Here is a 13,826-nt window from a genome sequence, read left to right on the forward strand (position 1 = left end):
CACAGACTATCTCCATTAATATGTTCCATAAGGAAACAGTCATCTAGGTCTGCTCATATAAAGACAAAATAACACTTTTAAAGTTACTTTGATTTTAAACATTTTTAATTCCTTGAATTGTAAAATGTTTCTTACCTATATTATTATGATAGTTCTAGATCTGCATTAATATAGCAGACATCACTTCAAATGCATTTAACAAGAACCAACAGAAGGAGAAAGCGCATGATTTCGTGATTGCAGAAAGACTGGGACATTCAGACTGCACAGAAATGCAAGAATTAAATTGGACAGCTTCTAATATCATGTGCAGTGATTTTCAGAATTGCATTATCTATTAAAAGTAGCATCTAATATTGTGGATAGAACATGAAAATCTAAAGGTAGAATCTGTATTTCGCAAATGTGCCTGATAATTCCCTAGCATTTGTAGGCCAAATTCCCTTGACTGACCCATAAAACAAGTGTAATTTTTCATCACAAAGGGCTACTTCCCACAGTTCCGTTGAAGAAATAGTCTTTCTCTAGATGCTTCCTTTTTTCATTTAGGGAGTGGTGTTGCCTGCACACAGTTTGACAGAAAATGCCTGGAAGAGACAGGGTACTGGCTCCAGATCAAGTATATCTAGAAGAGATATTTCATTTGATCAAAATCCATCTGATCTGATTCCTTTCAGAACAAATTCGGCCAAAGTGAGAACAGACACATATGTACATGCAGTGCTGCTTCTGCAATCTTCTGATTTCTGAAAAAGCTGCCTTGTCCATTGTAGATCTACAGGAATTTAGAGCAAGAATGACCTGTGATTGGTTGCATTAAATGCGTCCTTAACTGAACACGAGTATGTTCACTCAGTGGGGCAGTCACTGTTCTGCAACAAAAGTATTTTACACAGCACTAGTCACACTTGTTTGCAGACATCATCCCCAATATCAATCTTTAGGAAAGTATTTATATGGGTTGTATGTATGTATCCGTCTTCTTAGAGACCTATTTATATTTTATTCTTTCCCAGTATCCTGCATCTGTCAGTGAAAGTCCCTACCTGATGTAACATGTGAAGACAATTTTCATGGCACAGTCCATGACCTTCATCTTTTGATCTTAAATAGCCTAGAAGGCCTTCAGCAACAGTATCACCATGTCAGGATGTATCAACAGCATTCCTAAAAATTACTTGAGGAATGTCTCTCTGACCAATAGAGTATGCTGCTTCTACCATTAAGTAGTAACAAGTACCTTGCAAGCAGGCTTTGTCGCAGCTACAACTACAATCTGAGTGGTGCTTTGGCAGGCCTCAGGTTAAGTGGAGAATGGAATACTCCATCTGAGCAACTGCAGCTCCAGCACTGCTGGAAAGCAATGAAAACAGTCTAAGAGGTATGGAACTGGAATTTCAGTAATGTGATATAGAAGCAAATAGAGCAGACTGTTGAAAACCCTTGCCTTTGGTGTAACAATCAAATCAATTGTTGACTACTGGAAAAAGAACCATGAATTTGTTGTGAGATTTTCATTAGGATGCTTCTTTCATAGGAGTATGTTGCATTTCTTACCCCAAAGCCAGCATGTTATGAATCTTCTTATGCTATATATTTCATTTCTATCTTATTTTTCTATGTTACTTGTATTCTAAATCCATATTTGTCTTTTTTTACTTAATTCAGAGCTGTAAAGCTGGTGCTAGTGGTCCAGTTTAGAAATATCTGTGGCATGAATTTACAAAACAATAATCTCATGTCTTTCAGTGGTCTAATCTTCCTTCCTAATGCCAAGGTGGGTTCATGACACAGTCTTTTCTATTTTTCATAATAATATTATTGATAAACTAATTTTCTTTGATTGAACATACAGTCTTTAATCTCCTTTAATACCCTGTTGTTCGTGGGGTTTTGTAACAACACCAATCAATCAGCGTAAAGCTGATTGCAACCACTGTTTCAATTTTACAGTATTGTTGCGGTAATCTGACCCAAAATCAATTAATTGCATCAGACATTTTTAAGCACTTTAAACTGACCAATCATCTTTCTAAAGATCAAATTTCTGGATCAGAAGAATGTAATTGGCAATTTTGCTCATGTGTTAGCAGAGAAACATTGTTTGATTAATTCTGTTTCCTTTCTACAGGTATTGTGACTGAACTACAATCACATTGAATCAACACTGCCTGGACAAAAGCTCCCAAATCAGGTAACAAATAGGCAGCAGCTGTACGGAAAGGTGGCCTCTCATGGCTATGGACAGGAAGGACTTGCCAAAGAAAGCAAGTACCATCAGCTTTTGAAATATACTTTTATCTCTCCTTTAATCCACTGAGGAGGAAGGAGGTGTCTTCAGTGTCAGTAGCTTTGGATCTCCCTTTTTTTTCCTCTCCTAGCTTGAAGAAACCCAGTACGTTTGTTTGTTTGTTTTGCACACATACAGTATCTTTGGCATCATCTCATTGGCTTTTCTTTCCTAAGTTCTCTGTGAACAATTTTTTAGGCCACTTCTTCATCAAACTAATTATACCAGGCTGCTGTCATCTGTTCTCTGGATCCTATCGCATAGGTGGTTAGGCATACATTTAAGTTTTTTCACCTTCCTACAAAGGATTTCATTTTGAGTAAGGGAACCACCTACCTCTCTCTGGCTGCTGGTTTGATCTGGGAGAGTGTGGACATGTATCTCTGATCAAATTTATCATTGATATTCTGTTTTCATTCTTTACTTAAATTTGTACAACATTACACTACAAAATTTTAGGAATATATTTAGAGAGTGAGGAATACATTGAGATAGTATTTCAGTCCCTTGAACCTGATCTGCGAAAATTCAGCTGCCTTACACCGTATTCTGATGGCAGTCACAACCCTTTGTTAGCATCAATGAGTTCAGCCAGTTCAGACTACAGTACTTTTTATGAGCATAAAGAAGGCTTTTGTATATTCATCCAAAGTTCTTCTGCAGTGTTGTGTGTAGTCTAAGCAGTCATTCATCCTCCATTAAACCTCCTTTCCTTTGCTCATTCCGTAAGTGATATTCTTTTCGTCATCCTCTGAAGGAGGTGGTCATACTTCTTTCTTGTTCCTTTTGCCATCAACGTTAGATCAGCCTGTGTCTTAAAGAGCATTTTCAAATTACCTTTCAGTTTGCATTTCTCATCTGTGCACTCTTTCAGGACTGAAACTTCTGGGACCTGTCAGGATTCATTTACTTATTTCTGCATGGATAAGGCAACATCCATACTCAAATTCAGTTTTATCATATCAGACAAGTCTTTTAAAGTCACCATGCAGAGTTCCCTCTATACATTGGTCAAGTTTTATAAAAGTAGCAGTGACAGAGCATCAGAGAATCCTGCAAAACCTAGTTGTTGTGTGCATACTTCTCAAGACTTCACACAGCTCTTCTTGTCTTCATTCTTTGCATATGCTCAGCATCTGGACTGGGGGAAAACCAGGAATTTGTTTTCAGATTTTCTGGGGAAAAGGGATATTGGCAGAAACACACATGGATATGGACTGTTTGGGCTTCCATCATAGGGTGAAAAATTTCTGTGCTCATTTTGCTTATCTGCTTCCTCATGAGAGATGAACATTCTTTATACAGACTGAGGGCTCAAAAAGGGCTTGAAGTAATTGTTCAGTTGCTGTAGGAATGCCCCTCTTGTTGATGGGAGGGATTTTTTTACACTAATGCCTTCTAGTTTCCTCCCCTTTCCCTTTTTAAATATTGACAATTTTAGCTTTCTGGCAGGCCACTGAAACTTGGCTGATGTTCCCAAACTTAGTGCAAGTCAACATAAATACTCCATGATGTTTCTCAGCCAGCTTTTCCAAATGTGACTTACTCAGAGTCACCGATTTAAACACGTCAGATTCTAGCTCAGCAGCTGCTACTTAACAACCTTTAAGGCAATACTGGAATGGAAATTATTTCATTATAACTGTGTGATAGGAATAACATTGCCCTTTTTTCCCCACAAATGCAGCACAGAAGTATTTAGTGAATAACTATACTTCATTGCAGGTTTATTGATACTTCTACCATCTTCAGCTAGTAATGATCCAATACCATTGTCAGGATTACTTTTGTTATTGATATACTTTCAAAGTCTTTCTTACTGTTCTTAATGCTACAAGTCATTGATGTCCCCTTATGTGCATTCGCTCTTTTAATCAATTTTTTGCACACTTTTACTTCTTACTGTCAATTTCTTTGGTTTTCCATTTATTATACCTGCTTTTAATTTCCCACTAAGTGAATACTGTCTTTTTAATGACTGTTGCCTTCTTTCTCAATCGTGAGATATTCTAGGAATAAAAATGTTCTTAAACTTTCCCAAATCCTCTTGACACTTTCTTCAGAAGTTGAACTAGCTCTTAATTTTTGTAGCCTTGTGAGGTAAGCCCGTGTGAAGCATGAAATAGACATATTACATATTTACACATCTTAACACAAATTAATTTACATATTCACATACAGTTTGAATATTTTTTTTGTGATGTATGAATGTAATTGAGTCACTAGCTGCTCAGTAATCACCAATATTTAGTGTTTTTATGGAAACTGAGGTTGCTAAGCACATTGTTTCATTAGCTGGGTCATAAGGAAGAAGCCAAGCTAAAATTAGAACCCTTGTTTCCCTTCTCTTTCTTAATCTATTAGTTCATGCTACCTAATTACAGGTCAGACATAACAGAAAGGAAGCTTTTACAGATTAGTAGAACAGTGCATGTGATTAGTAGAACAGTGCATGTTATTTTATTTTGCCCTATTGTCATTCAGCTGTTCTGAGAATATACCCAAAGGTTGCCATAAGTATTTTACTAAATTTAGCAGTGGTTTACAGCTGTTTTCTTTTCATGTCATCAGACTTCTGTGAGCAGAGAAGGGTTTTTTTTCATTTGTTTGATTTCCATGGTCTGGATGCAGAAAACTTGACCTAGCTTCCACAGAATACAAGTTTATATATGGAGTATTTCCACCTCAAAGTAGTGGATTTGTTTCATTTTTCACCAGACTTTTTTAATGTATACAGGTGTAATTCCTATGAAACCTGTTCCAGTGATTAGTGAAAATGCAGTCGTCTATATATACCCTTCATAAATTACTTTTTTTGGGGTGGGAAATGCTGAAGTTCTTTTGTCCAAGGAAAATAGTGGCATCATACTCTTGTTTGCTTTATTGGTTTAGGGATGCAGAATTTGAAGAAAACCTGCCCTTGATAATGCAGAGTTCGGAAGATTTTCATCTGGGCTATAATGGAATTACTAACATGGCTCAGATACAGCTTAGCAGGCTAAAAATCTTGAAACTTCTGTTTTTGCAGAGTAGGTGGTAGCAGCTTTTCTGTACATTCATTCAAGCATTTTACAGTACTTTCCTTATGTTCAGTCTTCACTCTGTGCCTTGAATTTGTGGGGGACAGTCTTCTCTGGTCTTGACCCCAATAAGAATGATATCCTAGCTTTAATTCTTGCTCTGGCTCCAAGATCCTTCAGATATTGAAGAGTGAAATTCTTCCGTACTGTGCCACTGTGCCTCACTTTTCTTTTACAAGACAAGGGCAGAGCAGGGTAACCAGCATGTGGAAGATACATTTGTCAGCTCATGGCCAGCAGCAAGTTCCATGCTGAGGAAATTTCCTCCTCACTGTAAGTAATACCAATGATAATGATTGACCTAAGTCTTGTTCCTCAAGATGCACAGATTTTATTTAGGAAGACATTTTGCTTTAAATAGAGATAGCAGATAGATAGATGAAATCAAACACACTGTTGTCCAGTGTCACTGAAGTGGTCGAAAACAACATACAAGTAATTCAGAAAGTTCATGAGCTGCTTTTGCTTAAGATAATTTTTTGCTGGAAAGGAATCCAACTCCATTAAAGATGATTCCATGCATTTACTCTTGCTATATTAGGAAACTACATCAGCCAAATTGAAGGACTTGAATGTCTCCCCTTTCTGCAGAAGTTGGTATTGGACCATAACCACATTAAAATGATTTCACAAGGTTTTCTTGCTAGTCAGAATGGTCTTTTGACTCTTCGTCTGGAGCAAAACCAAATATGAGAACTGAACAGTTTACAACCATGGTAAAATTACAGGAACTGTTTCTGGACTTCAATAGAACTCAAGTACCACATATTTTTGTTAATGCTGTAGATTCAGTGGGCTAAATGTGGTGGGCTCTTTTCAGACAAAATTCCCATTTTCTTCTATGGATTTGCCTGAGTAAAATTACCAGTATTTTCCCCAAAATATATATACCAGTTGCAAGATTTTTGGGAACTCCTGACATATGGTGTCTTTTTTAACTTTTGGACAGGAATCATCTAAACTAGAAAAACTTCAAGTTATTCCCAGTCTTAAGGTGCTCTCAAAACACGGAAATCCAATAAGTATATTCGTTTGCATTGTTAAATAAACTAGTTGTGTATTTCACTTTATACACTGAATATTTACTCTTCGTAATCATTAAAACTATTAAGAATTTCTCCATAACCAGGTCATTCCTAAGTATCTGCTATTATTGCTTTAAGGTTGAAAGCTTCACAGTATGCGTGGTGATCACATTGCCTCACTGTGCCCGTCTCAGTGCCATACTGGGATCAGAAGGCACTCATTCTTCAGCATACTGTTCTTCATAATGCTGCAAGATAAATTCAAAATGTATGTGTTTGCATGAGTATGTTGCAGTGATGGGCTGTCCTTTCAATATTCCAAAGCAGGTCAGATCTGTGAAGAAAGGTCAAAGAATGTTAAAGGATTTCTGAAATACTTCATTTTATTTTTAAAATGGCTCAATAGCAATCTTTTTTGTAGTTTTGCATATCACTCCTTGAAAAAGTCCTGAAGGGGAATTTCAGGTTTCTTTTTTTCCAGACGTGCTTCTGTTTTTCAGTGTAGTACTGTTGGTTTGCCTTTTTTAAAACAACTCACAAATGGTTATACAGATTCGGAAATGAACTGGCTTCTGAAATGGATGATGAAATGGCAGGGGAACATCAAGCAAACTGAATGTTAGTAATGGCAAGAACAGTCATGCTCTTCACAAGGGAAAAAGCCAGACAGATTCCTCTTGGGAAATGGCTATTCCAGAGTTTCCTTCTTTACAATTGCAGGCCTAGACTTTCTTCTGAAGGGGATCAAGGTGGTGGGCTCAGCTGCCTCCTATACAATGGGGCATTAAGAAGTATAACTTACAGTGTATTAGTAAGCATCAGTTAGTACCTGCCACTATGGTCCACACTTCAGATAACCTATCACGTGTCATTTTCAATAACATTGTATATTGAAATAGAAAAATATTGCTAGCCTTTTCTCTCTGCAGCACAGCCCGCATCTCAATGCTTGGCCTTCTGTAAGGCTGTTTCCTAGTCACGTCTCTGCAGGGCACACAGTGCACTCAAATGTTCGTATGTGCTCAGGTCCATGAGAAGCTGCTGCGTTCTGGGTTAACTTGATGAGGAAGGTATAAATTTGCCCACAGCATGCCACTTTGTCAGTACAAAGTGTCAGTTATTCGTGGGCACTTAAAGTTGAAAAGCGTTGCTCAAAGATGTATAGTTATTTATGGACAGTTTGGATTCTGTTTCTAGGAGAGTGGCATTGGTGTAAGGTTTGGTTCAGACATTTCCTGGTGTAGCTGAGATACTATCAGATTGACTTCTTGGACAAGGATCCCATTTCTGGGTTACTTTGTATTTTCCTTTACAGGGTTCTCTCAAGAAGAACTGCTGTTCATTGCTTGTGTTTCAACAGCCAGTAAATGCAGAAGAGAGGATGAGAGCGGACTACCAGCCCCTGGAACAAGCAAAGCAAATGTTATTCAAATTCCAAGGACAATATTCATGTCACCTATGATGGATGCCTAATGTGGTTATCATAGCATTAAAATAGATTTTTTTTCCTTCTAGATAGACTTTCTGAAGCAATCTCAAGTTTTGTAAAGTCAGGAAAAATAAAAGACATGCTATCCGCTCCCTTTCTTCACCACAGAATTTAATGAGTGTAAGAACCTGTAACAGGTTCTTTCTATCAGCCTGCCAGGAAGATGCCTACTATTTGGGTGTTGTGATACTTTCACTGAGTTGCCTGTGGTAGGCAATTGCAATATAAACCGAACATTTAAAAACTATAAAAGACGCACTAGAGTCTCAGGCTCATCTATCTATAGATACAGATGACATCATAGATTTTATTATTCAGAAATGTGAAATTTACCCCCAGTAGTAACTTATACTTACCCTGAAGTTCCATGCTGCAGCAAATCCACTCGTTTTTTCCAGCAGGGTTCACCCTCAGTTCATAATCCTACACAGTTACACAGCTTTTGGATGCTCTAGGCTACAGGTAGAATTAGGTCATGGGGAGAAATTAAATTTGCAGGTGCACATTTGATGAAGCAAATCCTCATATGTATGTTAAGCAGATGAACTACCAGTGTCATGCAGGTATGTCCATGTGGAACAAGAACATGCATATTCAAAAGTACCCTACTTTCACAGAGTATCTATGTCTGATAATTTTTTATAAAAGTTTCAGAGGAACCTACTTCTCTTACCTCATAATGTTACTACATAACACAGTATCACAGCAATGCTGCATGATACTGTAATTTCAAAGTGTAATATTCACTGTTATAACTTCTCTGTCCATCTTTGCTCAGTAAATGGGATTCTTGGCACACCTGACTCCAATTTCTCTTCTTGCTGATAGTTACTTCCATAATTATTTTCAACTATAATTTGATAATGCAATATCATATTGTCTTGTCTTGAAAGATACTATCTTGTCCCATCTGTATCCGTTGGAAATACTTTAACACAGATAATATTCTTCGTGTATTGCTTTGCCCACAAACCTGTTGCTTTGTGTTAGCTTTCACTGTCCCTTCTCATCAAAATACTTGTCCCCATCACTGTGGTTCAGTCTTGCCTATCTCCATGCTTCTTGTTGAGAGTGAGGTCATCTCCTAATGCCTTGAGATGCAATTGCATACCATGAGCTAACCACTGTTACTGGTCATCAACACCCCTTTTTCACTGCCATATTTCTACCTTTGCTACTCCTTTTGTTGAGAAGGGGGTCCCTGAACAAGCTACCTTGTTGTTTTCCTCCAGACCTTGCCCTGAAATTCTCACTGACTATGAAATCAAAAGAAAGCTTCACAACAGTTGGGCATCTGCTGTGACCATTGTCTGTCACACTGATCAATTTTATTGCTCATTATTTTCTTGTGCTCACCCATCTGTCAGTCTGTCTGCATTCACTGGGTATGCTTCACGTCGTTTTACAGTATAAATTCAGCAGAACAGAGATTTTTAGTAGGATTCACTGTTAGGTATCCTAAATACAAGAATAACAATAACAACTGCAAGGAGTCAGAGAGGAGGGTAGCCCAGCACGTGTCTCCTACGAACAGAAGGTTCATTGTCTCTGTGGTTCTGTTTATCACTAAGACCCCACTCACTGAAAGAGTTTGTTGTCCCACAGCAGACCTGTGTTTTCTGTATCACAGCATGAAACTTCTCTGGAGATTTGTTTGATGAACGGAACTCTCTCCTTCCAATTCAAAAGACTGCAGTATGCGTTTTAACCATTGGTTTCCCCAGAAGGATCAACAGAGTAATGAGGATATCTAGAGTCTGTTCCCACTTTGTGTTCTTTCTTCATATCTCTGTTTTGTATTGATGGAGCACAGAAACAGGTTTTTTACACATCTAAAACATAAGTACTAAGGATGATGAGAAGCATCAGTACGATCGGTTTTATTCTCCAATCCTCATCAACCTGTGCAGCTTTTCCTCAACCCCTTTGCTTTATGGATAAGAAGGACTACCAGCAGACACCTACACCACAGGGTTATTCTACTCCAATTGTCTCCATACTATTTTTTACTGTCGTGATGCTGTCACCATGCCCAGCCACATCTAAACTGTGGCTGAGCTGCAAATACTACTTGCTGCACTGAATCTAACCACTTCGCGTTATCTTATTCTTCCCACACCTATGAGTTATGTTCATATCGTATCCTTATATAAATTTCTTGGCAGAAATATCTTCTTGTATAAATAAAGCCCTTTAGCAGGATATTAGCTTCTAGGTACTACCAGAATAAATGCTATTATTTGATACTGATATTAGTGGTATCTTCACTGTTTTGTCAAATCTCAGTCTTCACATTGATAGTAGGTCACTGCTGAAACCAGAAAGGTTAAAATCCGTGTACACTTGGGTTCTGTCTCAGAACTTCATCTGTCCAAAGTGTATTATCACAGATCCCTGTCTGGCTACATGAATATCTCTGTTTGCAGACTCGGGACCTTAGTAAGTTAGTGAAACACATTTTCCTACTTGAAGCCATAATGCTTGTATACAGAGTTCAAAGCACTTTTGGATTGAGTAATTTCACGTGTAAATGTTTTATTTCAAAACTGACCTGTGCTTTTATTCATTGGACATCACTTAAATAAAAACATGGCAGAATGAGTTAAGCAATAGAAGCATGTTAAGACTGTATCTTTAGAGAAATCTCTGTTTTATATTCAGGTTCAGTGAAGCTGTTATACCTCATTAGCTACAACAGAACTGAGCCATTTTCTCATTAGATCATTCAAGTGGAACAACACAAAAGATTTTTCAAGTTTGTCAGTTGCATTTTAGTTGTGCTTTTTAAAGTGCTTGTTAGAAAGCAAGAATTGAAACCGTATGGTGTTGTTTAAGCTTAAAAAGTGCTTTTGATCTTAAGCTTCAAAAGAGATTTTCCCAACAGAAAGTAGGCTAGCACTTTATTTAGTAGGTAGACACCAGAACACTCTGTACATAATAATATTTTCTTTTTTCATGCTATTGCTTAAGTCTCTTTTAATGTTGTCATTGCTGAATTAGAGAAGATTTACAGGAGGCAATCACCATTGTCATTGTACTGTACCCAGTTTTAAAAAAATTAACAAATCAGCACAGGCTGGCACACAGCCTTAAATCAGTTGCTACAAGAAATGGTGGTCACAAAGTGAGACTTATGAACTACTAAGTATTTTAAAAAATTATAAAGTTCCTTCCAAAGTGAATTTTTATCAGCCCCGTGCCAGCCACCCCTGTAATGGGTTTACATTTGAAAATGTATTGTTTTCCATCTTTCTCAGTAAAAACAGGCTCAGTGCATTACAGTAGCTTTGTTCTTGAAGTGTTTACAATTTTGTTTCAAGCATTTGAGTTTGGTAGCTACTGGTGCTTTTTAAGGTACACAACTTGCCTAGCTTCTGTGTTTGACAGGTTATCTAGACAGTGCAATAGTCAAATCTTAAGCTTACAACAGTACTTTGAAGAACTGATCCTACAGTTCTTTACTCAAAAAGAGTTGATCATTACTGTTTATATTTCTGCAAAAACAAAAAGACATTTCTGTCATAAAGACCAAGATATGTAATCCTTATTTTTGTTTTTTCTTTTTTTATGAAGGGTTTTCCAGTTGCAAGCTCTCCAGAGGACTCCAGATTTCCCGCACTGCCAGCAAACTTTACAAGACATAATCCTCTCAGAATAACAAATGGGAATCTGAATGAAAACGTTAACCATTTATTTGGCTCTGATCTTATATTTGGTCATGAACTTGAAGAGCCTCTACTGAATAAGTCAAATGAAAGTAAGCATAAACAAACAGGATTACATATTCCTGAATACTTAACATAATTATACTCCTTCGTGCTACGTATTATATGGCCATATAAAGTATTTTTAACAAGGACATTTTTATCTTTGCTGAGTATCTTGCAAGTCTGTAAGTTTCTCACAACCTTCCCAGAGCTGGGAAATGTGTTTTCTGGAGGAATACATATCTTTGTCAGTTCTTCACACTAGGATGGATCTTCAGATTCAGTCTGAATCATTGATAGAAGAATTAGCCTTTCAGTGCTTTCAAAAGCTTTGGGTTTGGGGTTGTTGGGTTTTTTTAATTTATTAACCAATTTCAGTTTGTAAATTAAAGTTTTAACTATGCTAGGAACTGAAACGAAATGATGTAACATTGTTCTGGTGAGGAAAATTAAGAAGAAAAGAAGGAGTGCAGTACTTGATGATTGGCAGTTGAGGTGAGGCTGTGTAGGGAGAATATCCATGTGCACTTTGTGTTACAGATAAGTCTAAGAACCCAGAAATTACAAAAAAAAATCTTTGAAGCATCCATGCAGAAAGAGTTCTTAGGCAAGCCAAAGGAGCAACGACTAATCTTCTAAACCATTTGGCGCATCACTGTGCTACTTCTGGAACCAGCCAGCTGCATCAGGGCAATACAAAATGCAGGCAGGTAAGACCCTTACCAGCCCTAAACACTGCTGCTTCCTCCTTCCTTTTTTAGGGGGGGCTTGCAGCCAAAGCACTTCTCTTTGAACATTACTTCTCTTTCTCTAAATGCTGCTATATTTTCTTTACCTCAGTTTCCAGATCCACCAAAAATGAGTTTACTCTCTTTCTTCTGATAAAACTTGCAAAGCATCTAAGAAAACATGTAGACAACAACTTAAAATTTTGCAATTAGAACAATGACTATACTATAAAATGAAGCCAGCTGTTTAACAGAAATAAGCTGGTATCTCCCAAATCCCTGCTTAATCCTCGTCTATCACTAACTCAAGACTTTCTGGTTTGGGGTTTTTTGTTTGTTTGTTTTCTGTTGGATGAAGTCTAGTTTTGTTTAGTAATTTAGAATATTAAGTATGGAAGCAGAAAGGCAAAGGTAAAGCTGTTATTGTGATTAAATATATCTAATAATTGTGATACAAACAGCAGTAACTTGCTATTACTGACTGCCAGCAGGTGGATCAAGCCAGTGTGTGACTGAATGTTCCACCAACATTTCTTATTCTATCAAACGTTTCTCCACACAGGGAAGTCAACAAACAGGTTTGGCACTAGGACTTTTACATTTCCATCTTGATTACTAATATTTACTACCTAAAGAGATTCCCTCAAAATCAGTTGTGTAAGTCAGTGAGGTGGTTCTTTGTAGAATCAGTATGCATAGTTGCTTTTCATGTAAGATTAGTTCCAAATGAGCATTTTTCTTAGGCATATTTCATATATTATTATACCTATACACCATGGTATGAGCTATGGATTTTCCTTGCCAGAAGAATGTGTTTAAAAGCTGTAGGCCATATTGTCAATGAAAAAGAGCTAATTAAGGGCTTGTTCCCAAAGATGTTTTTCCACAACCATCTTCAATTGGTATTTACATATGCATAGAGGTGACAGAAGTAGTTTCCAAAGGAACATATATTTTTGGTAACTAATATCACCAAACCAGTGCCATGCTGACTCATGTTACAGATGAGAAAGCAATGGTCAGAGGAAGTGACATTACTCACCATGACTGATTTATATAGAACTAAATTCCCCATAGCCTCAATCTAAGCTGGCCTCTTCACAGAACTGGATTGTACCTTAACTGCATACTGTCCAAGATCCTTTTACAGGCCGTTCTCTTTTATTTAAAAAGTGTTTTTTTCTGGCTTAAAGCAGCATGTATCACTTTTTCCCCAGGTTATAGATTGATCCTCACACATGAAAAAACCCAACAAATGGAAACCATGTATTTTTAAATAATGTAGAAGAGATGCTGTAGCAGGCATCCTCTATCAGTAGCTATGTTCGTGTTTCCTCACATGCCACATGTGCTTTGATCTTTTCCCCTTTCTCTCAGCTTGTTGTAATGTTACAAACCTATGCATAGTGTCTGGGTGGTTCCAATTTAATCTTACTTTTTATGAAATCCAACAGGCTAAAATTAGAAGAACACAGCAAAGGCACCCAGATAGTAAAAAAAAAATTTT

The 13,826-nt window shown here is 37.3% G+C and overlaps 1 protein-coding gene across 1 annotated transcript in view; it reads left to right on the forward strand.

Moving 5' to 3' along the window:
- Nucleotides 1-12,305, forward strand: part of LRRC9 (leucine rich repeat containing 9) — a 39,402-nt gene extending 27,097 nt beyond the window's left edge. The window contains 10 exon segments of the mRNA XM_059819481.1: nt 213-307; nt 1,669-1,777; nt 2,132-2,271; nt 5,183-5,319; nt 5,912-6,082; nt 6,085-6,128; nt 6,320-6,400; nt 11,458-11,641; nt 12,132-12,285; nt 12,287-12,305. Coding sequence (XP_059675464.1) covers nt 213-307; nt 1,669-1,777; nt 2,132-2,271; nt 5,183-5,319; nt 5,912-6,082; nt 6,085-6,128; nt 6,320-6,400; nt 11,458-11,641; nt 12,132-12,285; nt 12,287-12,305 — 1,134 coding nt within the window.
- Nucleotides 12,306-13,826: the final 1,521 nt, after the last annotated feature.

This window comes from Gavia stellata, chromosome 7 (assembly GCF_030936135.1).
Source record: "Gavia stellata isolate bGavSte3 chromosome 7, bGavSte3.hap2, whole genome shotgun sequence".
NCBI lineage: Eukaryota > Metazoa > Chordata > Aves > Gaviiformes > Gaviidae > Gavia > Gavia stellata.